The 25,097-nt window shown below is 41.8% G+C and overlaps 1 protein-coding gene and 1 pseudogene across 1 annotated transcript in view; both read right to left on the reverse strand.

The window, feature by feature from the left end:
- ITGA2 (integrin subunit alpha 2) overlaps positions 1–16,245 on the reverse strand; it is a 112,453-nt gene extending 96,208 nt beyond the window's left edge. The window contains exon 1 of the mRNA XM_088023509.1: positions 16,067–16,245. Within this exon, the coding sequence (XP_087879635.1) occupies positions 16,067–16,124 (58 nt within the window). The 5' untranslated portion in view covers positions 16,125–16,245. The remainder of the gene's footprint in view (positions 1–16,066) is intronic.
- Positions 16,246–18,391: 2,146 nt separating this feature from the next.
- Positions 18,392–21,255, reverse strand: LOC114203467 (MICOS complex subunit MIC13 pseudogene; annotated as a pseudogene).
- Positions 21,256–25,097: the final 3,842 nt, after the last annotated feature.

Below are 25,097 nucleotides of genomic sequence, written 5' to 3' on the forward strand. Positions count from 1 at the left end.
CTATTTTCACAGTTTATTTCTAAATTCCTTCTGTGTAAAAGGAGAAATTCTCCTTCTCTCTCTCTCTCTCTCTCTCTCATTCTCTCTCTCACAGAATAGCATTTTTGTGCATTTAGCAAGTCAATGCCTGCTGAATAACCTGCTCAGTAACCAGATATGCCTCACATATCCTGAGGCAATGTATGGAAACAACACGCATAACTGAAGTGAGTATTTCCTCTGTTAAATCTCTGTTCACAGGCCACTTCTCTATAAACTTGGGTTCTGGTCTTCCCCTACCATTCAAACCTGCATACACCCTTCTTCTAACTCCCTTGATACTTGCCATTTGCATCTCTTGTGGTGGTGTACTGCCTTAAAATGTTACTGCACTGTTCTTGTGTGTGAGTTCTTCCTGGAGAACTGTGTCATCATTCCCGCCCCTGTCTGATCTCACCTCCTGCCCTATCCCCTCAGCCCACTCAGCTGGACTCTGGCTCTTCCTTAAATACACTCTGACCACCGGCCTTTTGCATTCAGTCCCTCGGCATGGAATATTCTTTTCCCAGAAAGCGTCACCTTCACTCTCACTGCCCTTCTGTTTGCATCAAACACCACTCTATCAGAGCTGTCTTTCCTCACTACCTGTGGTGGTCAGGGGGCTCCCAATGATCCATATCTGCTGCTATTCATGCCTTTGTGTGACCCTCTCCCCTGTGACTTTAAACCAATAGAATTGAAGATTCAAAACATAGAATTGAAGTCTAGGATAGATCACTTCTGTGATTATATTACATAAGACTGTAACTTCTGTCTTGCTAGCAGATACTTTCTCTCTTTGCCTTTGATGAAGCAAAGAGATGCACAGGGAAAGGAAACTCAGGGCAGCCTCCAGTGGGAGCCAGAGAGGAATGGAGGCCCTCAGTCCAATAGCCCTGGAGAAAATTAATTCTGCCAATAATCAAAGTGAGCAGAAGTGGATCCTTCCTCAGGGGAGCATTCAGATGAGGCCCCAGCCCTGGCCCACATCTTGAGTGCAGTTTTAAGAGATACCCTGATGCAGAGGACTCCAGTGAAGCCAGGCCCAAATTCCTGACCCACAGAAATTGTAAGATAATAAATGTATATTATTTTAAGTCACTGCCTGTGTGGTAATTTGTTATGTTGTCATAGATAACTAATACATAAGCCCACGTAAAATGATACCTGCCCGTTTCCCAGCCCCTGCCGGGCATTCTCTCTCCCCCTTATTCCGCTGTGTTTTGAATAATGCATCACTACCACCTCACATGTTATACATCTATCTCTTTTATTTGTCTGCCTCCCTCATTAGAATCTGTACAGGGAAATCTAAGTTTTGTTGGAATTGAAACTTCTACGATTTGGGGCAGAGTGACTCTAAGGAAAAAAAAATTACAAAATTATGAAACAAAATTCAGGTATTAAATACTTAATTAGGATGAGAAAAGCAATCCTAGCAAGTTACATATTTTTCAAAGCTGAAAAATCTGAAAAAACAATATATATTTTACTGATTGCCTAACATACTTCTGTAATACCTTTTCCTACAGTTTTTGGCCTCTATATCTTTTAATCACCTCTCCACTTGACAATTTATGAAATCATATTTTCTAAAAAGTATTCAATATGTTTTGGCATGGTAAGTTGAATCTTTTTTAAAAAAGATTTATTTATTTATTTTTTAGAAGGGTGGGTGGGAAGGGGCAGAGGGGGAGAGAGAGTCTTAAGCAGACTCTACACTGAGCACAGAGCCTGACTCAGGGCTTGATCCCATAACCCCAAGATCACGACCTGAGCCCAAACCAAGAGTAGGATGCTCAACCAACTGCACCACTCCGGTGCTCAGGCATGCTAAGCTGAATCTTAAAAAATGTTTATTATTTATAGTTAAGAGAAGTTCCTTTCATTTTATAATTCCTATTTGTAATGTCATGGGAATGTTTAGGACTGTTTTCCAATATCATACAGGAGCTATAATATTTTAAGTTCCCTCAAGTTTTCTTTACAGGGATTAATCCAGAAAATCTTTGAATTGGTGACATTTCTCAACCACTTTGTTGTTGACATCTTTGTTGAAATATGTTAGGGCACAAAAGAGACAGTGACCTCAACTTTCTCATGTCAGGCTGTGTGAACACTTGGGAAGGGGCCTGCAGAGTGAGGGTCCCTGAAACTTAAGCTTCTCTTGTTTTATGGTAAATCTGTTTTTGTCCCTAACAGTAGGGAATCTGCCTATGTTGTTTACTGCTGTATTCCCCAGTATTCAGAAGAGTGCCCAGTCCATGGTTATGGATCAATCATAATCAACTGAATTGACAAACTGCTGATTGTTTCACCTTCTATCTAACAATCACATATAAGGGGAGATCAATATCTAACAATAACATATAATGGGAGATCAATAAAGACCAGCTTAGTTAATAAATATGAGTTCTGGACTGGTTCAAAGGAAGATGCTTGAATGCAGGCTACTGAGAAGATACACAGATAGATGGATGAAAAGGTAGATTAGTAAATATGTATATATACCTAGACATACAGACATAGACGTACAGACATATGTACAGACAAATATACAGACAGATTTTATTTTCTATTTAGAATTTTAGAGAACATTTAACTTTGTTTCATTTATCTAGCTATAGGTGAACCCTAAAAAGAAGATGGACTATTTGGGGGGTGATGGGGTAGCAGAAGTATGCCAGTGCTAGAAGTATAAGGATTTTTTTTTAACTGAAAAATCCACATACTGGGCAAGACCAACAGTATCTCATAGTGCCTAAGAGCTTAGGGTTTGAATAGCTCTGTGATCTTGGGCAAGTTCCTCATCCTAAATAAGCCACCACTTTTTCACCTGTGAAATAGATAAGACACACAAATCTACCTCATCGTGATCAGACAACGCATTTAAAACTCTCAACCCAGTGCCTAGCAAGTGGGTTGTAAAGACAGCTGATTTTGTTTGTTTTGTTTTGTTCACTATTAATATCATTATATATTACCAAGGATAGCACGATTTTTGTGAAGTTTATAAAGACATACCAATTTGTGATCCCACCTTCACCTCTACCATGAAAAGCATATTCTAAATGAATTTCCACTTAAGTTTTTGAGAACTGGTGTATATCAGGTAGGAGGATGACACATTACTGCATTTTGCTGAGGCATACCCTGAGTATACCACAAAAGCCATCAGTTGGTGGATCCTTCAGGAAGTCGCACAATCAGGAAGTGGGGCTACTCAGATCCTGACTTTAAACTTTGGAAACAGACTTCAAACTCTAAAGTGTAGCTAATTATTATTTAGAATATTTATGACAATGACAAATGGTCATAGGTCACATTAGATCATTTGAACACATACACAACCACAGGAACTCATTTTCAATAGCATTGTCTTCATGCTAAAAGGACAAAAATGCAGAAATAATGTAGAAAGCCCTCTCCTGCCCCTAAAAAAACACAAAGCAAGTAAACTTGGAAATTATAGGCTCTCTAGAAATGACCATATACCGTATACAGATTTAAGCTCTGTGATGGCTGGCTTATAGCTACGGTGCTTGGAAAAAAAAAAAAAAAGTTGTGCAAAATCCAAAAGCATAAGATGACCTTTACAACTGTTTTGGACTACAGCAGCCTAACATTTTCCTGCTTTCATTAAGAAAAATGCAATTTTTCTTTAAAGGCTGTTTTCAGTGTTAAATTTAAATTCAGTAAGGACCTAGGTGCTACCCTTTACCTCCACAGGTGATGTTAGAATTGAAAAGCAGAGCTCCTGAGGGGCTGCCTTAAATCCTCCACAATTCCCCCAGGGTCTGACACAGCTGCTATGGGATAGGCCTACATAAAGTTCCTTAAACAGATCTCTTCAGTAAATGAATGATGATAAAAATAGATGAATACCAAGTATATGGACCTTTAAAAAATAGCATCATATATGCTTTTCCAGTTTGCAAAACACTTTGCTGTTCATAATCTCCTTTGATCCTCCCATTGACCCAGAAATGTAGGGAATAGTTCGCCTGTGATATGCAAAGTCACTGGGAAAAATGGCATTTAGTTTACTCTTCAGTGCTGGAGTTCTTGCCACAAGGCCACGAACATTAAATGTGCCTAATACGGGTACACTTTGTTGTACTGCACTTCACTTTATTGAGCTTTAGGTTGCGGTTTTTCCGATGGAAGGACTGTGGCAACCCTGTGTCTAGCAAGTCTATTGGTTACATTTTTTCAACAGCATTTGCTCACTTCATGTCTCTGTGTCATATTTTGGTAATTCTTGCAATATTTTAAACTTTTCCACTATTATTATATTTGTTATGGTGATCTGTGATCAGTGATTACGACTTGCTGAAAGCTCAGATGATGATGAGCACTTTTTAGCAATAAAGTATTTTAAAATTAAGGCATGTACTTTTTGGGGACATAATGCTATCACACACTTAAGAGATGACAGTATAGTCTAAACATAATTTTTGTATATACTGGAAAACAAAAAAAAATTCACTTTATTGCAATATTTGCTTTATTGTGGGGGTCTAGAACTGAAGCCCCATTATCTCTGAGGTACATCTGTACATGTTTGTTTAGTGTAGTGGTTCTCAGCTGGGAGAATTTTGTTCCTTGGGGGCATTTTGTAATGTCTGGACCTATTTTTGGTTGTCACACTTGGGGGCTGGTGGCTACTAGCATCTAGTGGGTGAAGCCCAGTGATGCTGCTCAACATCCTACAGTGCACAGGACAGCCCTCCACCCACCCCCACCTGCCCTTCAGGAATTATCTGGCCCCAATGTCAATAATGTCCATGTTGAGCAACTCTGATGTAAACAATGAACTGTCTTGTAAGCACCATTAAGTTGATTAAGTTACCGTGGTGGTTTTAAAATCTGTCTGGGAATTACTTGACACTCTTCCCATCAAGAGAATAAGTCTCCTTCCTCAGAATCTAGACGAGACTTTATGATTGCTTTGATGAACAGAGGCAGTTGCATGATTTCTGAGTCTATGTTAGAAAAGGCCATGCAGTTTCTGCCAGTTTGGCGGGGGAGGGAACACAAGCCTTTGGATCCCTGAGTCATCCTGCAGGAAGTCAGGCTATCAGGGGGTGCCATGAGGGCAAGGCCCCTGATGGGGCCACACAAAGAGAGAGCTGCCCGCCCTCTGACAGTAACCACATGAGAAACCTCAGGCCAGAACTGCCCAGCCAAGCTATTCCCAAAGTCCTACTCAAGAAACCATGAGAGATAACAAATGGTGGTTGTCTTTTAAGCCACTAAGTTTTAGGGTGAGGGCTTACATGGCAAAAGCTAACCAGAACAATCTCCAAATTTGGTTGCTTGAAGTCAAGTGCTCTGGCAAACAGAATGTCCTCTCTTTCCCCCTAAACGGGTCTGACCATGGAAGCATGGAAATCTTAATTAGAGGTCTGCCACTCCCTAAGTGAAATAGATTATAATCAGCCTATGGGAAATAGGTCACCAAGGGTGGGGGGTTGTCAAAGAGATTTTCATAAGAAATTCTGAAGAGCATTTTGAAATGATGGACAGCACGCTGCAGGCTGGAGTCTTGGGCTTCAGTCATTTCAAAAACTGATTATTATTAAACTGAGGCATTTACTAGATGATCTCTTGATGTTGTTCTAGGCCTAAATTCTAGAATATCCTAATCTACACATATTTTTCAAAAGACAGGCATTTTTACCTTGTAACTTAAAAGGTAGACCCTAATGACTATAAAGAATGAAGCATCACTTTACATCCACCAAACTAAAAAAAGTTAAAAAGAAACTACAAAAGGTGAACTAAAACCTAATGTTGGTGAAATTTGTAAATCCACACATTATTGAGGCCTACACTGTTCACTCCACAACAAGAGCTAAAAAATACAAATAATCTTTGACCCAGTAATGCCCCCTCTGGAAACTGTCCAAAAGGAAAAAGGAAAGAAAAAGCTTCTTGCACAATGATATTTATAGCCACATTATTTACAATAGGGGAAAAAGCCCACAGGAAACAACCTAAATATCCAACAATGAAACAATAGTTAGCCATGATATGGCAGGATGCATTAATGCAAAGCTGTAAATATGAAGCCTGTGTAGAAATGTACAAAAGATATCAAGTGAAAAAAAGTATATTTTTTACCAATCATTTCCATATATATGGTAAGTGTATCTATAAAAAGTTACTTTCACACTTATAAATGTCAAAAGAGAGAAATACAAATACTTTTTCTGTTGAGATGACTATTTTTGTATGTGTCATTTTTCTATAAGGATATTAAAACATTCAGCTTTAATATTCTGACACTAGTAATCAAGTTTAATATTTCAATGGACTTATGTACCTCACAGTTATCTGAATTCTAGTTTTATGTTTATTTTTGTATTTTTTAAAAATTTTATTTATTTATTTGTCAGAGAGAGAGAGAGAGAGAGCACAAGCAGGGGGCGTGGCATGCAGAGGGAGAAGCAGGCTCCCCGCTGAGCAAGGAGCCTGACACGGGACTCGATCCCAAGACCCTGGGATTATGACCTGAGCCAAAGGCAGACAATTAACTGACTGAGCCACCCGGATGTCCCTAGTTTTAGGTTTATTTAAAAAAATTTTTTTTTACCAATCGAGATGCCTGGGTGGCTCAGTCATTAAGTGTCTGCCTTCGGCTCAGGTCATGGTCCCAGGGTCCTGGGATCGAGCCCCGCATCGGGCTCCCTGCTCAGCGGGAGCCTGCTTCTCCCTCTCCCACTCCCCCTGCTTGTGTTCCCGCTCTCGCTGTGTCTCTCTCCGTCAAATAAATAAATAAAATCTTTAAAAAAAAATTTTTTTTTACCAATCATTTTTTTGAGCACTTACTATATGCCAGGTCTTGGGAATACTGGGGTAAATAGGATCGAGGGTGATTTTAAAGAAGGCATTCAGTGAAAGAGAGAGTCCACTGAAGCTAAATTATGGGTGCTGCTTTACAAGAAGAGAGTAGGGAGAGACAGCACTTTGGGGACAAAAGGAAGTCTGACCGTGCTCACGCTTTGATTCATCTTGTTAACTTGTCAACAGAGCTAGCCCAGTTGGACATTGCAAGGCCAAGAAGAGACATTTTAAAAGCAAACAAACTCTGCCAAAGAAGTGAAGAAAGAAAAAGATCGATGAAAGAAATATTTTAGCCAATTCAGATAAATCTGCACGTAGAGGCTTTTTTGCATATTCTAATTGGAAAGAACTAGGAAGTTTTCCACTTGGCCTTCGTTCAGAAAGTGCACCTTTCCTCCCTGTATGACAGGAGTTGCCACACACGTCTCAGATTGTCATCACTCACTCAACAAAATTCAGCTGGGCCCAAGTGAAAAGGACATGGGCCCTTAGAATTTGCAATCAATGGGGGTGAGAGCTGAGTAAATGGATTTTTGAAATAGAAAGTGACAAGTGCTATGAACATGCGGGGAACACCCAAACTGAATTGGGGTTGGGAAGGTTTCCTGGGGCGCATGAGCCTCAATGCCACTGACACATAAATGATGTGCAGAAGATGGGCTGGGGGATAGAGAGTATTTCACAAAGAGAGAACACAGACAAAGGTGAGAGACTGTGAGGATTGAACTCTTAAAAAGGGTTAAGGCCATATCTCACTTAGACCATAACCAAAAAGTAATGATAAAATGATGTCTGATAATTTCGGGGCAAAAATTAAATACTGTGATGATAAAGGGGTTTCTTAATTACTATGTGCTATGGTCTGAATGCTTGTGTCCCCCTTCCCCACCCTAACTTCATATGTTGAAATCCTAACCCCCAAAGATGATGGTGTTAGGGAGTGGGGCCTTTGAGAGGTGCTTAGGCTTCACCCTCATGAATGGGATTGGTGCCTTATAAAAGAGGCTCCAGAGAGACTCCAGCCCCTTCCACCAGCTTCGAACAAGGGGAGGCCTCTTGCCAGAAACGTTACCAACCTGGTGCCTCGATGCTGGACTTCCAGCCTCTAGAATCATGAAAGCCACCCAGTCTGTGGTATTTGGTCTAGAAATCCAAATGGACTAAGACACTATGACCTTTACATAAATTATTTATTTAATCATCTTTCAAATTTTTTATTAAGGCTTTTTTATTCAAGCTATTACGTTTTTATGCTGAAAGGTAAATAAAGATCACATAGAAGTATCCCAATTTCCAAGGCTAAGTTATTCTTTTTTTCTTCCCCCTCAACAATGTTAATAAGTACATGGAAAAACTAAGTCAATTGTTCTGAGAGATCTGTTTATACACTAGCATTTGGAATATGGCTTTGGAAAGGTTATAGAAGCCCAAAGATTCAGTGTCCATATTCTAACAAGCATCCATGAAGCTATTTGGTAAGGACCTGAAGGTAACTGGTCAACAATTTGGAATAGAGTTATCTGACTGAGCTGACCAGAAGCCAGCTTGTATTCAGTCTGCATTTCTACACGGTATCCATGGGAATGAGATCAGGCGTGCACAAAGACAAACAAAGGCCACCTTCAAATGAATGAGAGGGAATGACAACTGTCAATGTTCAAGGCATCCATGGGCGCAAGAGCTTTGCTCAGGCTTTTCAAAACACAATGAAATAATCTCTTATGCTGACAATACAGTGTCCATCACTCCTTTATTTCCACGGCTCTGTTTAAACATTCACCTCATTTTTATACAGAAAGGTTTTCAATGATCAGGAGTTATGTATGGCTTCTGTGGTAAAAACTGTCTCTAGTCACTTTAAACTCCTGAAAGGAAGAACTGCAGTTACTCTTTCAGAACATAGAATAATAATGCGGAAATTTTCACCAACAAAATTGCACAGTTGCGGTGAACTGTTTGGACAACAGAGCAGACAACTCTTTCAAAGGAAGAACAATATATTTGAAAACCATTAACAGTCCCAATATTCTGTGGCCCTGAAAACATTAGCAAAATATGCAGTTCAAGTTTGTACTAGTTAGTTAATGTGATTTATATGTACAAGAGTCAGCAGGCACAGACTGGAAAAAATATTTGACTATAAGTACTTTGAAATAATGATAACTTTAACAAAATTAAGAATCGGCATTAATTTCTTTTCTAATTTGTATGATTAAATGAAAACGTTTTAAAACACTTTGAAAACACCGCTGAGTTACACAGAATAAAAGGCTTTAATATCTTACTAACAGAACCTTTCAAAGCCAACTCTAATTCTCTGTGTTCTATGGGACTATGATTTCTGAAAAGATGACTTTGAGGATATTTATTATACTGGATAGAAATAAAGAACTAAAAGCTTAACTGGAGAAACCTATCTATAACTCTAAAAAAACTTCTTTGTTTCTTCAGAAATCTGACGAAAGCACAGATATTAATTCTGCAACCAGAGTTTGAACACTGTTATATATTATGCACCCTAAAAACCATGCAAAGCTTATTAATTACAGCTATTTTAGCATGGTAAGTCTGCTCTGAAACAGAAATATATACAAGGGCTCCCTCATCAGTCCAAGCAGCCACCCTGGAGGGTGGGGGCTGCCAATTCCCACGTCTGGGCTGTCTCCCTCTGCACCCCTCAAAGTCATCAACTTCGCCTCTGTCTCATCAGTTCATGTCTTCTCCATGTCAGACCCCAGAACCCACTCTGCCTTCCTTCAAATGGGCATCTGTGGCTTCGAAGCTGTTGCCAGAGCTGCTGCTGTTGTGGTCCTACAATTCTGCTCCCCCTTTCCCTCTGACGACCCCTTTGCATTGGATGTCAGCACTGGTCCTTTCCCCCAGTCTCTCCCCGGCTAGGGACTCCTGCCACATATACAGATGCCTCAATGCAGTTCTCAAAATTCACAAGTAGACCATGCAATAACGTAAGTAAAAGAAGTAAAAAAAAAAAAACCCCAAAAACCTCATTATAATAATTTTTATGCAAGTCTCTCCCATGTTTGTTGGTTTGTTCATGCAAGTCTCTCCCGAACTGTCCCTCTGCCACTCCCTCTCCTCTTTTAGTGCCTAACTTCCGGAGGCTGCCTGCATTTCCTCACAGTGCACTGACTCCTCAGCCCATGCCCCTCTGGCTTCAGCTTTTCGCCCCATGGAGACTGCCCTCGTCAAGGGTGTCCGACATGTTTGACTTCTGTGAAGAAGCTGATCCTGCCGACCAACTCTTCCCTCTCAAGATATTTGTGTGGCTCCCTCCTTCCTGCAGCCTTCTTTCTGCTTACTACTCCCACTGCTCCTCTCTCCCTGGCTTCTCCTCTTCCTCATCTGACTCCATCAGGTAATCCCTCCTGTTGTGGCCAAAGCTGTCTTCTGGTCTCTGCCTGACTCACCAACACCATGTCCTCAATGACTCTAGTTGCCTCTGACTCCCAAATCTCTATCCCCTGTTGTTCCCTCTCCTGCTTCTAATACTGCTGTATATGTAACTATCTACCTGCTAGACATGTGCACCCGGACGTCTCAAACAACCCGTCAAGGTGAACTGATTATCTTTTTCATCTAAGTTGCCTTTTCTCCTTGCCTTCCCCATCTGAGCAGCAGCTCACTGAGCTCTCTACAGCCAAAACCTAGGCCTCAGTCTTATCTTCTCCCTCACTCGCTGCCACCATAGTAAATCCTTCAGCAAATCCTGTCCACTCTCCCTAACTACATTTCAAATCTGTCCCCTGTGATCTTTCTCTACTGCTACTGAATTTTGCACCATCATCCCCCAATTGTGTACTAAGCTAAAAACAAGACCAGAACCAGTTTTTCCTAAGTGCTTTTGGTGCCTTCAGTCTGGCCTCCATTCAATCCACCATCTTCCTTGCCTCCAGAGTGATCTATCTACCCAAAGGGCCAATCTGATCATGTCACTCCCCTGCTAAGGCTCTTCAAAACCTTCCCGTTGTCCTCAAAAATCCATGCTCCTTACCACAGTTTACAAGGCCATTTAGGGTCCGGTGCCTACTAACTCTCACCCTTTCACCCTCTGTGAATACCTTGCAGTGTGTTCTGGACATAATGACCTTCTCCTTTCCTATTCAAGCATCTAAACCATGTGATCCAGGAACTAGGAGACTTGGTCCCATTCCTGGCTATGGTACTCTCCGTCCTATATTATTTAGCAATTAATTATATATAACCAAATGATATCTATTATGTCACAGAAATATACATTAGATATCTCTGTTATAAGCACAGACAACAACACAATATGATGAAAACAACATAACCAAGTTTTAAATTACATTTTTTTAGGCACAAAGAGATGGCTCTAAATTTCAACAGTTCAAAAACTCAAAGGCCATATAAAGGGTCTGCTTTCTCTCTTTCCCCTGGGCCAGTGTACTGGCTTTATCCTCAAGCTAGCTGATATCATGGCTGTAAGATGCTACCGCTATCCCAAGCTTCACCTTTAGACCTGGAAGTATGTTTCTTAACCAGTATCTCTCTTAAGAATGAAAAAGTCTTTCCCAAAAGTCTCCGAGCATACCTCCCTCCATGTCCCAGTGCCATCACATGCTCATGTCTAAATCAGACACTGGAGAGAAGCATGGGACAACCAGGAATGGCCCAGTGCAAGCCCCTCGGGGCCCCCCGCTCTCAGCTGCTCCGAGTAGGAGGCAGTCACCGTACTTCTGTACGGTGGAAGGAGGAGGGCAGGGGCCGAAATTGGTTAGGTACCTTCCAGGGGCTGAGACAATGTCCTTCCCTCATGTTTGGACTTGTTTCCAAATAGACTGTAAACTCTTTGGACCATGTTTCAAGTTCCCTATGGCTGAGCCTAGCACATTGCCTTCCATGAAACAGTTACTGCATAAGAGTATGTTCAAATGCCAGTTTTATGGAATTCACTACAGTCAGATGAACAAGCCACCTATGGATCATCTGAAGGGGCATCATAGGAATCACTTTCACATACAGAATCTCTTGTTTCAGGATTTACGGCATTAAGATTCTTCTTTTTAGAGAGACATTCTTCTGTGTGTTCAGGTAAATCATTAGTCACCATAACAAATGAAAAAAAAACAACACAAAAACCCCACAAAACCCCTCCTATTTTTGACTTGCCAATTAGAATGACAGCCTTCTGTGGTTCCTTCTCTTTTATGCTGCACTGTATCTTTCAGTAACATCCCAAGCTAAGCAAGGCTGATAGTCCAAACCAAAGCTTTTGACTTAAGTGGGAACATTCACATGACATCAGGATGATAATTTTGGTCCCTGATATTTTCCCCATTCTTCCTGAAATACTTTATTTTTGATATGCTGACTTGAATTTGTGCCTTTATTTTGCTAAATGTCTAAAATTCCATCATTGGAAGCTCGTCTCTTTACATTCACAGGCTTCTCCCTTTTAATAGGCCCATGGCCATTAGCACATTTAGACAGGAATAGTCATCACCCACTATAGAGGGAATTCATTTGAACTGACGCATTCATTGACTCTTGGTGTTGAAACCTACCTGTCTTGGAGGTCATCTCATAACAAGGTGGTACAGGCAATACTGGAATTTTAATTTGTTAGGAAAGACGAGATACAGCCCTAATATTTAAGCAATTAACTTTCAAATCTGGCTGTATGTCAGAAATGTTTGAATAATTGTTTTTAAATACTGATCCTGAGCCCCAGTGCCTGAATTTAAATCAAACAGAGGCTCATGAACCAGGACTTAAAGAGAGCAAAGCGTAGTCGTGGTTGGGCAGGTGTAGCTGGAGAGCCATGGGGTGGGGAGTTACTTTATAAGACGGTGGTTTATGGCCGTGGAGGTGCTGAGGCTAAGAGGGTGGAGGCAGTTTAGGGTCAGTCCCAGAAATGAGAGATGACCTCAAACTTCCCTTTTAGTCATAAAAGAAAAACTTCCCTACTTTATAATCTTGCTTGGGGTTGTCTTGGGACAATGGTGAGTTAGTTGCAAAGGGATAAGAGGAAAAGGGAAAAAGCATCAAGGCAGTGAAGGCAAAGGGAATAGTCTGGAAAATAACACTAAATATGGTCTGATCAAGTGCAGTCAGAACACAGAAGGGTGTGTATAGGTGTATCTCTACGGCTTTGGGGCATGTGTATCATTCCTGTGCCCATGTGCAGTATGTGTACTTGTGTTGATGTGTGTGCATGAGGAGTGTAGCAGAGAAAAAGCCAGAATAGGCAGGACAGCCTGCAGCCAGATGGCAAAGGACTTTTTAGGCCAGGCCAAGAAATCTGGACTTCACTCCGACAGGAGATGGGGAGCCACCAAACTTTTGAAGCAAGGGGTTGATTGGATACAAATAAGTGTTTAGAAAGATAATGCTGGTGACCATGAGAAGAATGGGTCAGAGGGATAAGAGAGAAAACCAGGAAAACCAGTTTCCAGTTGTCCAGACACAAAGAAAGAAAGGGCCTGAACTGGGTGGTGGCAGAAGTTGCATAAAGTGGGGAAGATGGACAGAACTTGGAGATAGGCTGTAAAGTTGAAACAAGGGAGAAGATTTCTGGTTTTCGTGTTTGCATGTGAATGCTGCTGCCCCATGACCAACAGTGGACAAGACAGGAAAGAATTCTGGAGGGCAGGTGTTTTGACTTCAGTTGAGGACGCACTGAGCCCATGCTTATTTGACATCTGGGTGGAGATGGTAGCGTATGGAAAAACTGATCTGGAACCGGAAGAGGAGTCTGGCTGGGGATTCTGACTTGAGTGGGGAACTGGCCCAGAGAGAACTGGGAGAATGAAGACAATGATCCCAGATGGAAGTCGAAACACCAAGGACTGGGCTAAACAGATGAGTGAAAGAGAGTGAGGGAGAGGATTTGAAAGTATTCGGTAAAGAGGGGGAACTCTGGGGCAGGGAGGGAAGATCAGGATTATCTGTGGTCTGGCAGCACACTGGAGAATATAAGTGTCACTGTGCACTCTGAAATTACATTTTCCTTTCCGCTATAGACCTATCATTTAGATTATGAATGATCTAGGCCCCTTATGGCCTTTCTCTTCCATCCTTCATCTGCCAGTTACCATTTCAATGACTGTAAGCACTTAAACCAAGGAGTGATCAATGCAAGGTGATAAATAGGAAACTGGACTTTGAGCACTGTTTTCTCTTAAACACCCATGAGAAGGTTTACAGAAAGTCAATTTGACTCTAAATGTTAAAATGAGATTTGAGGGTTTTAAGTTTCCACAGTGGTTGGCATGTATGCTGGACAGGATGTGAGATGTATAAACACACATACATACACACATGCTTTTTACATTCTCATTTTTGGTATTTATATTTGTAATATTTCTATTACACAGTTGTACTTGTATATAATTTATAAATACCTATATGTGTGTATAGTAATGATGAATACTCAGAAATTTTACATACGTAGGGTAATGCCAAAAAACTTCAGCTATCGCTGACCGAGAGATTTAATTATTCATGTTAATTTGGGATGTTCATGATATCAGAAAGTGATGTTGCTTCCCTGGGAACCTGGATTGATATCATAAATGACCAAGCTTGATTATGATCATCCTGAATTGAGAGAAAATTTGTTTCTTGAGTATGCAAATAACTGGAACAGAAGGAAGGAATAAATATTAAAAAATCATTTTTACAGATGTCATTTTAAATCACCTCTGCTTGCTTGCACTGATTTGTCCTTATTAACTACCTCCAGGTTAAAAACCTCTATACCTGACTTCATGCCTTGCAGCAACACATTCCACTAAAGTATTTCTCACTGCTCTTTAAAAAACAAGCCTCAACACTTCAAAGATAAGAAAATGATGTTATGTTTCCATAGTTTCTGTTAATAATGAGTAATTAAAGAGAGATGTAAACCTTGGATTTAAATGTCTATTAGTTCTTGGGAAGGTCGTGGTGTTCCAGGGACTGATTTTCAACGTGAATCCAACTTTATTTGAAACCCCTAGATTAGGGTTGATGGTCCCTCAAAACACTCTTTGGGTACCAGCACAGAATATCCACGAAGCACCACACAAAGTGTTGGACAGAAAACCTAATGATGCCTAGTTTCTGCTGGGGTTGGGGATAGTGGTGCCATTTCTCTGTTATCTCAGACTGGAAGAAAATGCTACAGGGTTATCTGGATTAGGTTTCTTGCATAATAAAGAATAACCTGGCTAAATGCCTCAAAGGAGGATAAGAAATATTTATATATATTAGGAAATATTTATATTCTTTGTAAAAACACTTGAAAATCAGAGACCATTTTTTTTTTTTTTGATAGCTGTTCAAACTACAAAATACAAATGTGGCCCCCCCCCCTCCTCTCAGTAAACCAAAGTTCTTACAGTAAGCACACAGTAGGCTCTGGCAAAGGTCTGGATGAGGGTCGCACAACTTAGTGCAGAAGGCGATGGGTGGGCCTCACTCTCACCGCCCTGCAGTTGGAGCTACCGCTTTAGTTAATTCTCTTGCTGGCAGCAGCTAAGATCAAGAAAGTAAAAAGAACTTTTTCTGGCCTAAGTTTATATTAAGTTGAACAGAAACGTTACAACAATTAGAGGAAGGCAGAAGGGAAGGAAGAATTCCCTTCTGCCAAGTATTTAACAGGCACTAGGTTTTTCTATGTCCTCTATGGTTAGAAACATCCGTGCTGCAGCCTGAAGAAATGGAAGCATAATTCACACCCTCGGGTTGAAAAACAGGCATTTCGGGCTCCCAGGCTCCTGCAAAGCCACCGGGTATGGCGCTGAGGTGGTGCAGGCGGCCTCCCAGAACCGGATTCCCGGGACCCGAAGAACCCTCTGGTGTGCGTCCCGGGCGGCACCTGCTGTCTAAGCTGGGCTGCAGGACTCTCCATCTTCAGGACACCCCTTAGTCTCCACTCCCTCTCTGCATGTGTGTGCGTGCGCGTGTGTCTAAAACCAAAACGCGCAGGAGCTGACTTTGAAGGGTGCTTCACAGACAGGGTGAGACACGCCTTATGGGGACACCATGGGGAGGGAGAGAGGGAATGGGGAGTCTCTCTCTATCCGGCTCTGGATGGCTGGGAGCCTGGGTCCACGTGGAATCCGAGCTGAGAGGCGCGCTGCCTGCCCCCTCATCCCGCAAAACTCCTCCCTCCTGCCCCAGGGACCAGCGCAGGTCCCTCCGGCAGCTGATGGAGAGCGAACTCCTCGCTTACCTTGACTAAGCACTAACACCAGCCGCAACGGCGCGCCCCCTGTCCGTCCTGGCCGCATCCTGAGCCTGCGGGGACACGGTAGCTGCTCTCGGATTGCGGAGGGACTCCAGAACGCGGACTCCAGAAGCTGTCCCGAGAGCCTCTCTCGCCCGCCGGGGTGAGGGCAGGGAAAAGTTGCCTGGCAGCTCCTGGGACGCCAAGGCCCGCCCCGGCCCGCCCCGGCCCGCCCCTCGGCCACGGCAAACACCGGATCTGCCCCGGCCCCGCCCCGCCGAGCCCAGTCCCTGCGGCCCCGCGGGCACCTGCGCTCAACCACACCCCTGGAAACCGCACCTTAACTCCCCCGCGCGGTTCCGGCCCCCGCCCGGGGGAACCCGGAGGCCGCGGGGCTGGGGTCCGCGAGCCTGGCGCTTTTCCTGCCCTGCACTGGACTGGCCGGGCACGTCCGACGGGCGGGAGCCGGCCTGTCACTACCCCGCCCCTGACGGCTGGCCTGCCGCCCGCCCGCAAGAGACCCCGGTCCCCTGGAGAACCTTGGCCCTTCTGCAGCCCTTTGTGGCTCCAGGCTCCAGGCAGAGGTGGAAGGCGGGGGTGAGGGGCGCCGCGAGCCCAAAGCCACGCTTTTACGGGTGGCGCGGTGCGTGGTTCTCTCTGCTTTTCTCAAGTGGGTGGAGAAACGGACAAAAATAAGTGCAGAATGACCAGGTTAGAAACTAACTCTACAGGAAAGAAGATCTGCTCACAAGTTATGATTATCCGAGGTATATTTAAGCAAGACCTGTTGCAAAAGCATCGTGTGTGTGTGAGATAAATCCTCATTCATTCCTCTCCTCCAAGATAATAAGCAGCTGATTTGATTACTAAGTTTAAGCGATTTACTTCAAGACACAGAGACGAGTGAGAACCCATATATGAACTTGTGACTCTTCCTTTTTGTATTACACCATGACCATTTTATTCCATTATTTGAGTTTCAGATCTGGAAAAAAGGACATTCTGTAACCATATCTGAGATTTTTACTTACCAACCTAAGAAATAGGATATTCTCTTTTCTTTAAATCTGATTTTTCCTCCAAAGGTTCACCCACAAATTCCCAGCACATTGCTGAAACCAGAATTCTACCAGTGACCACTTATGAAATAATAAAATGTTTTAATAAATTAAACTTAAGGAACTATTAGACTAATCATTATTATTATCACCATTCCAAATCTTCATGGAGCAGCTAGTATGAGCACTATGGAATATTTGGGAGACTGCCACTCGGAAGTAAAGTGGTTCAGGGTGCAAGGACTTAATTAATTGGTAAAAATCAAATGCTCTCCTTTACCATAGCTGAGGCTGGAGTCTTAAAGCACTAAATTGGTATTCACCAGATGTTACTGCTTTGCACCATTACTATAAACTCAGTACCTTTGAATTCAAAATGTATAGCCCCTGGTTCTTTCCTGTTTTCTTAATCTGCCCTTACTAATTCTACTTACTAATCCCGACAAACACTTGAAGGCATTTTTTTTTTTTTTGACCTGTCTGTGGTACTCACCTGCTTACTAAGACTCCAGATATCACCTGAGAGCTCTTAGGTGGCCATTCACTAACCCTGACACCAATTTAGCCTCTCCTCACAGACTTCTTGCAGGAAGTCAGCCAGGTTTCAGGGAGATGAATATCTGTCTGTTTCCTTCTGACTCACTGAAATGTGAGTAAGTGTTTGGAACCGACCCTTGTTTGGGAGGCAGTATAGCTCCCTTCATGTGAGACAGGAATCTGTGCTTTGTCTCTGGGTGCTGGAGAGGAAAATGCACCCTTCTTTGCTTTTGTGCTCAGAACTGGACAAATTAACATTATGCTGGCATGAGGTACAGAATAAATCAGGAGCTATATTTTTCCAGAGCAGGCAAAAATTTCAAAGTTCAAGAAACAAAGAATTGACTCCTGCCCCACATTAATTTTAAAAGTGTAAAGCGTTTTTGCTACAAAACAGTTTGAGAACTCATGCCTTAATCTTCCTAGCTAGCCTAGTCTGCTTAGGTGTAACTGTGCTGGATACCACATCCTAAGGAAATAAGATTAAGGCAGGGCTTTTTAAATCTTTGGTCTCAAGGAGCCCTTTACACTTAAAATTACTGAGAATCTCTCAGATGAATGGATAAAAAGATGGTGAAATATTGTATGTATTTTCTAACGCTCCCAAAGTCCTTGATTGGGCCAACAAGGCTGGGAGCTGCTCTTGGAGTGGGGTCCCAGTCCCAGTCTGGATTCTCCAGGTCTTTGCTGCCTCTGCCTCTGTTCCTAACTGGGGCAGTTGGCCTCCTCTGACAGGCTACTTGGTTTGCTCCGTCAGGTATCCCCAGCCCTCCTTGGAGTACCCCTGGGCCTTGGACGGGGCCACCGAGAGAGCCAACATCAGCATAATAATGCCTGAATTCCAGGACTTGTGGATGTGAGAGTTAAACTTTGGAGGGACTGGAAGCTGGGGTATCTTCAGACTGGTCTTCTCACACATGTACTGGCTGAACTGGTCCATGGCTGGGGGGGGCAGGGGGGGCTACCTCCTCAGACTTCTGAAGGGCAGTCTGGCTCTTGACACTAGGCCCCAGCAGCTCCTGGTCATACACCAGGTAGATGGTGCCCCCAGCCATACTGCCCTTGATGAGGAACCTCCTCAGCAACCATGCTTGGGGCACTGTGGTCGCTCAGCTCTGTGTGCAAGGACCAAGATGATGGAATATTATTCAGTCATAAAAAAGAAGGAAATCTTACCATTTGCAATGACATGGATGAACCTGGAGGACATTATGTTAAGTGAAATAAGCCAGAGAAAGACAAATACTGTATGATCTCACTTACATGTGGAATCTAAAAAAAGTCAACTCATTGTACAGAGACTAGAATGGTGGTTACCAGAGGCTAGAGGTGAGGAAAATGGGGAGATGTTGGTCAAAGGGTACAAACTTTTAGTTATAAGATGAATAAATCCTGGATGTTTAGTGTACAGCATGGTGACTACAGTTAGTAATATTGTATATTTGACATTTGCTAAGAGAGGTCTTAAGGGCTCTCACAACAAAAACAAAAAATGGTAACTGTATGAAGTGATGGATATGTTAATTATCTTGATTGTGATAATCAGATCACATGTGTATATATATATATATATCAAAACCTAATGATGTACACCTTACAGATATACAAATTGTAATTGTCAATTATACCTTATTAAAGCTGGAAAGAATATGGAGGATCCTAAAGAACTTTTGTTTATGTGGATCATTTCTACCCATGTTTATCATGTAAGAAATTGAAACATACATTTCCTAATGTTTATATATTAATTCAACAATAAGGCTCTTATGTGTTAATGTAAATACAAAAAATATACCAAAAATAGCTATATTTCCCCAAATAAAGAAAATCATGAGAAGAATGGCACTGTCTTACAATTTTGCCAATCTTTTTAATGTCTGGCTTAAAAAATAAACACTTGATTTCTCATATCTGCTCCTGCATCCAATCTCTTGGGATAGGTAGTTTCAGTGAAATTATATTAGTTTGGAATTAATCTGGTAGTTAGAAAAAACAGGACATAATTGTGGATATTCCTGATACTGCCCCCAAACTCAAAAAGTGGTAGTTTCTTAAAGACTAGTTCCAATGGGGAATCTGAAACCACATCAACAAACTTTTCTTATCCTAGTGTTGATTTGCAACCTCGGGAGTTCCTGGGGTTGAAAACTGAAACTGGCCTTCACACATGGAGGGCAAGGAGAGAGGAGAAAGAGGCAGACCTCTTCCTATTGGGGGAGGTGGCAGTTTTAATAAGCAAGGGAATTTATAGTCTAGGTTTGTGTGGAGTGGCCACAAGATGAGTGAATTTCCACACTGCTGCCAGAATCTCAAGTTTACGTAGAGCCCTTAACAGGCAGGGTTCAGTCATATATACAGTTCAGACAGTCTCAATAACACATTACTTTCTCAAAGCTGTGTCCCTGAAGTGGCTACTAGTGTGGGAACAGTAGGCAGAACCTACATTTCAAGGACAGGGGAGGGAATAAGGAGCTTCCAATTACCCAGGTCCAACTTGCAGGTCAGCCAGCCGTCACATCCTCCTGATAACCTCCTCCAACATGTTGTGCATTAAAATTCATTGGTCTATTGAGCACTTTGAGTAGATCTTTCACCCATGCAAAGTTTTGTCCCATCATATATTGATCATTTGGAAAATATTGGTTCACTGAGTTATGCAGATTTTCTAATTGTTGACACATTTCAGTACACAATATCAAAAAAATCATATCATCACCTATCTCATCGGAAAAGTCTTTATATATTGGGAAGCTGTCAAGCTCATGCTGGCACATACACATTTTCCAAAATTTCAATTTTAATTTGAAAACTTGAATTTTATCATTGGCAGCACATACTATCAGTTGTTCTATGTGAAATGAAACGCCCACTTCATTCATTTTTGAGAAATAGCTATATAATACCCAAGACTGAATAATCATAGTTTGTATATCAATTGTTCTTTCAAGTAAAACTGGTGTTCCATGAGAAACGTGGCTAGTTCAGTTTACGGATCCTTGAGACAACCATCCTATTTCAGTATGCAACACAAATGCTTTATGTGTATTACCAGGTTTACTCATGAAAAATATTTAAAAGACGTACTGAAGCGTTGAGATTTAATAAAGGTAGTTAATTTTTCCTGCTTTGTCAAGGACATTCTCTCTCTCTCTTTTTAAGAGATTTGAGAGAGAGAGAGAGTGCGTGAGAGCACAAATTGGGGGGAGGGTGGTTCAGGGCAGAGGGAGAAGGAGAGAGAGAATCCCAAGCAGGCTCCAAACTCAGCATGGAGCCCAATGTGGGGCTTGATCTCATGACCCTGAGATCATGACCTGAGCCAAACTCAAGAGTTGGACGCTTAACTGACTGAGCCTCCCAGGTGCCCTGTCAAGGACATTACTAAGTAAAACTATCTTTCTCTTCCCTCCCTCCCTCCCTTCTTCCCTCCTTCTTTCCTCCTTCCTAGTTTCTTCTCTCCCTCCCTCCTCCCCTCCCCTCCTCTGCCCTCTTCTCCCATACTTCCTCCTTCCTTTCTCTCCACTGCTCCCCTTGCCCTCTCCCTCTCATTTTTTCTCTGTGTGTCCAGTGGTGAAGAATACAATGATTACTCTTACTGATCATTGTTCTTGCACCATAGAGCAAATGCGAACACAGTGAAAAATGCAGATGTCTCAATATTAGTGTGAAAATATTTTTGATCTACCAACCACCAAAAAGATCTTGAGACACCCAGGGGCCACATTCTGAGAATTGCTATGGGATGGAGTGAGGCCTCTCCATCCTTTTCTTTCGAACTCTAGGCTGGAGTTTTTTAGGTAGGAGGCTCAGATGAATTTTCCCCAGGGTTCTCTCTGACCTCTTTGTAACTTTAAATCCAGCTCTTTGTTTATCTCATTCCCCCACGTACAATCACCTAAACTAGGAGCCTCTGCTTTCCACCCTCAGGGATACCACCAGGCCTCCCCCCCACCACACCATATCAATTTTGTCCTTATCCATACAGAATAGAGAGCCCAGAAATGGACCCTCAACTCTATGGTCAAGTAATCTTCGACAAAGCAAGAAAGAATGTCCAATGGAAAAAAAGACAGTCTCTTCAAAATATGGTGTTGGGAAAATTGGACAGCCACATGCAGAAGAGTGAAACTGGACCATTTCCTTACACCACACACAAAAATAGACTCAAGATGGGTGAAAAACCTACACGTGAGACAGGAATCCATCAGAATCCTAGAGGAGAACACAAGCAGCAACCTCTTCGACCTCAGCCGCAGCAACTTCTTCCTAGAAACCTCGCCAAAAGCAAGGGAAGCAAGGGCAAAAATGAACTATTGGGACTTCATCAAGATAAAAAGCTTTTGCACAGTAAAGGAAACAGTCAACAAAACCAAAAGACAACCGACAGAATGGGAGAAGATATTTGCAAATGACATATCAGATAAAGGGCTAGTATCCAAAATCTATAAAGAATGTATCAAACTCAACACCCAAACAATAACTAATCTTATCAAGAAATGGGCAGAAGACATGAACAGACATTTCTGCAAAGAAGACATCCAAATGGCCAACAGACACATGAAAAAGTGCTCAACATCGCTCGGCATCAGGGAAATCCAAATCAAAACCTCAATGAGATACCACTTCATACAAGTCAGAATGGCTAAAATTAACAAGTTAGGAAACAACAGATGTTGGCAAGGAAGCAGAGAAAGGGGAACCCTCCCACTGTTGGTGGGAATGCAAGCTGGTGCAGCCACTCTGGAAAACAGCATGGCGGTTCCTCAAAAAGTTGAAAATAGAGCTACCGTACTACCCAGCAATTGCACTACTGGGTATTTATCTCAAAGATACAAATGTAATGATCCGAAGGGGTACGTGCACCCCAACGTTTATAGCAGCAATGTCCACAATAGCCAAACTATGGAAAGAGCCAAGATGTCCATCAATCCATGAATGGGTAAAGAAGATGTGGTGTATATATATCCAATGGAATATTATGCAGCCATCAAAAAACCCCCGAAATCTTGCCATTTGCAATGACATGGATGGAACCAGAGGTTATTATGCAAAGAGAAATAAGTCAATCAGAGAAAGACAAGTATCATATGATCTCACTGACATGAGGAATTCTTAATCTCAGGAAACAAACTGAGGGTTGCTGGAGTGGTGGGGGGTGGGAGGGATGGGGTGGCTGGGTGATAGACATTGGGGAGGGTATGTGCTACGGTGAGCGCTGTGAATTGTGTAAGACTGATGAATCATAGACCTGTACCTCTGAAACAAATAATACGTTATATGTTAAAAAAAAAAAAAAAAAGAAGAAAGAAGATAGTAGGAAGAGAAAAACAAAGGGGGGAAATCGGAAAGGGAGATGAACCATGAGAGACTATGGACTCTGAGAAACAAACTGAGGGGTTTAGAAGGGAGGGGGTTGGGGGGGGATTGATTAGCCTGGTGATGGGTATTAAGGAGGGCATGTATTGAATGGAGCACTGGGTGTTATTCACAAACAATGAATCATGGAACACTACATCAAAAACTAATGATGTACTTTATGGTGACTAACATAACATAATAAAATAAAATTTAAAAAATTGTTCTTATCCCTAACATATCCATCTTCTACTTTCTGTGTGTATTGCTACTCTCTTTAGTTCAAGCCCTTTTGATCTTTCCTCATAATGTCAGTCTCCTATGCAATCTCTCTGTGCTTTCTCCTCCTGTCTCTGATCCACTGTATACCATCAAAGTTCTCTTTCCAAAACAGAGGATTGATTTGCTAAAAATCTTTGGAAGTCTACAGGATGAAGTTCAAGCACCTTAGTGTTTAAGGTCCCAGTTGAACCTCAACCTGCCTCTGCTATCTCTCTTACCAAAACTCTTTCTTTTGTATGTATTATGATATGACTTGAATTTAGTAATGTGTATATACTCCATCTTCTCACTTAAATGTTGGATCTCTGAAATCTTACATGTTTACATCACAAGTGTCTAATCCTGTACCTGGCAAATAGTTCCTAAAAATAATTACTACATTGAATTTCTGAAGAGTTCTACATTCTTCTCCCTAGACCTGAAAAGGGTAAAGAATGTGAAATTCTATGTTACTCCTGGAAAATTTGCAATGAAATAACCAATGATTCCTCGGATGTTACCCAGTAAATCCATAACAAGACTGAGTAAAGTTCAGAATCCATTGCGTTTGACTCACCCACAGGTCTCCCGGCACCTGTTGAGTTGCATGATGTTCAGACACTTCCAACTTAAAAACAAAACTAGTAAACAAAACTAAAATAGTTCTATGTTCCTCAGGTCTCTGGAGCCATCAATTCTTCTATGCATTTTATTCATACTTCTGTTCTAGCACTACTAGGATTAACTGTCCTTATTTGTTTTCATGTGTGTGGCAGACATGCAAAGCAATCAGCCAGCTCTGCCCACAGGTTGTTCTCAGAGTTTGCCATGATTTCCCTCTGGGAGTCACCCTGCCTCCTCGTAATACAGAGAGACACCTGACCCTAGAGAGTTGTATTCAGGGTACAGAGATTCTAGAGGGTCTTTGCTGGCCACATGGACTAGGAATTCAGGTTCACTTGGGGCAGCCATTTTTTAAATGAGCATAGAAAAAGCCGATTGGTAACTTTTCATAGAAAACAGAAAGGAGAGACCAAGACACTGAGGCATGAATAAATTAGAGAGAGAGAGAGGGAAAGAGTGAGAGAGATTGCTTTAGTTCCTTTTCTCTTTTTGTTTTCTGTTTGTAGTCATTTGAGAGATCTGACTGCTCATTCCATGAAATTCCCGGTGTCCTCTTAATATTTTCTTTTTATTTTTCCTATTGAATATCCTTAAGGACAGTGACCATGTCTCATTAACTTTACTCACACTCCCCAAAACAGGGCCTGACACATAGTTGGTGGTCAGTAAATGTTTTCTTCCATTAATGAATAAACACATTTATTCAACTAACACCTAATTATTAAGATGAACCAGAGAAAAGCAGAAGTTAGGAAGTTTATCTCTTAGAACACGGAAAAGCTCAATGAAGGGAAAACATTGTTCACATGAACTTCAGGATTTTTTTATTTTGTTTTTTATTGTTGTTGCTTTTTTTTTTTTTTTTAAAGAAATGTGTCATATGATGGATCAAGCCAGCTGTATGGTTATTTGTTACTCTGCTGTCTCTGGAAAACTTGAATGTTTCAGTTAGAGATATAGAAAGAAAAGACTGTATTTTTCAAGGAGGAAAATGCAATCTTACTTAAACTAGCCTAAGTAAAAGAATTGAAAGGATATGAGGAAATTTCGAAGAACCCAAAGATGTGAATTAATTACAGCCTGGTCTCAGGGACCTAAAATGGAGACTGGAAAAGGCAAGAGCACAGATCATTTATAGAACTTTGAGCAATGGTGTGAGTTGTTGGCTTTGCCTCCCTGCCTGTACCTGCTCCATTCTCCTCACT

Source organism: Eumetopias jubatus, unplaced genomic scaffold, assembly GCF_037043125.1.
Source record: "Eumetopias jubatus isolate StellerSeaLion01/CBP00866 unplaced genomic scaffold, mEumJub1_p1.0 scaffold_5, whole genome shotgun sequence".
NCBI classification, from domain to species: domain Eukaryota; kingdom Metazoa; phylum Chordata; class Mammalia; order Carnivora; family Otariidae; genus Eumetopias; species Eumetopias jubatus.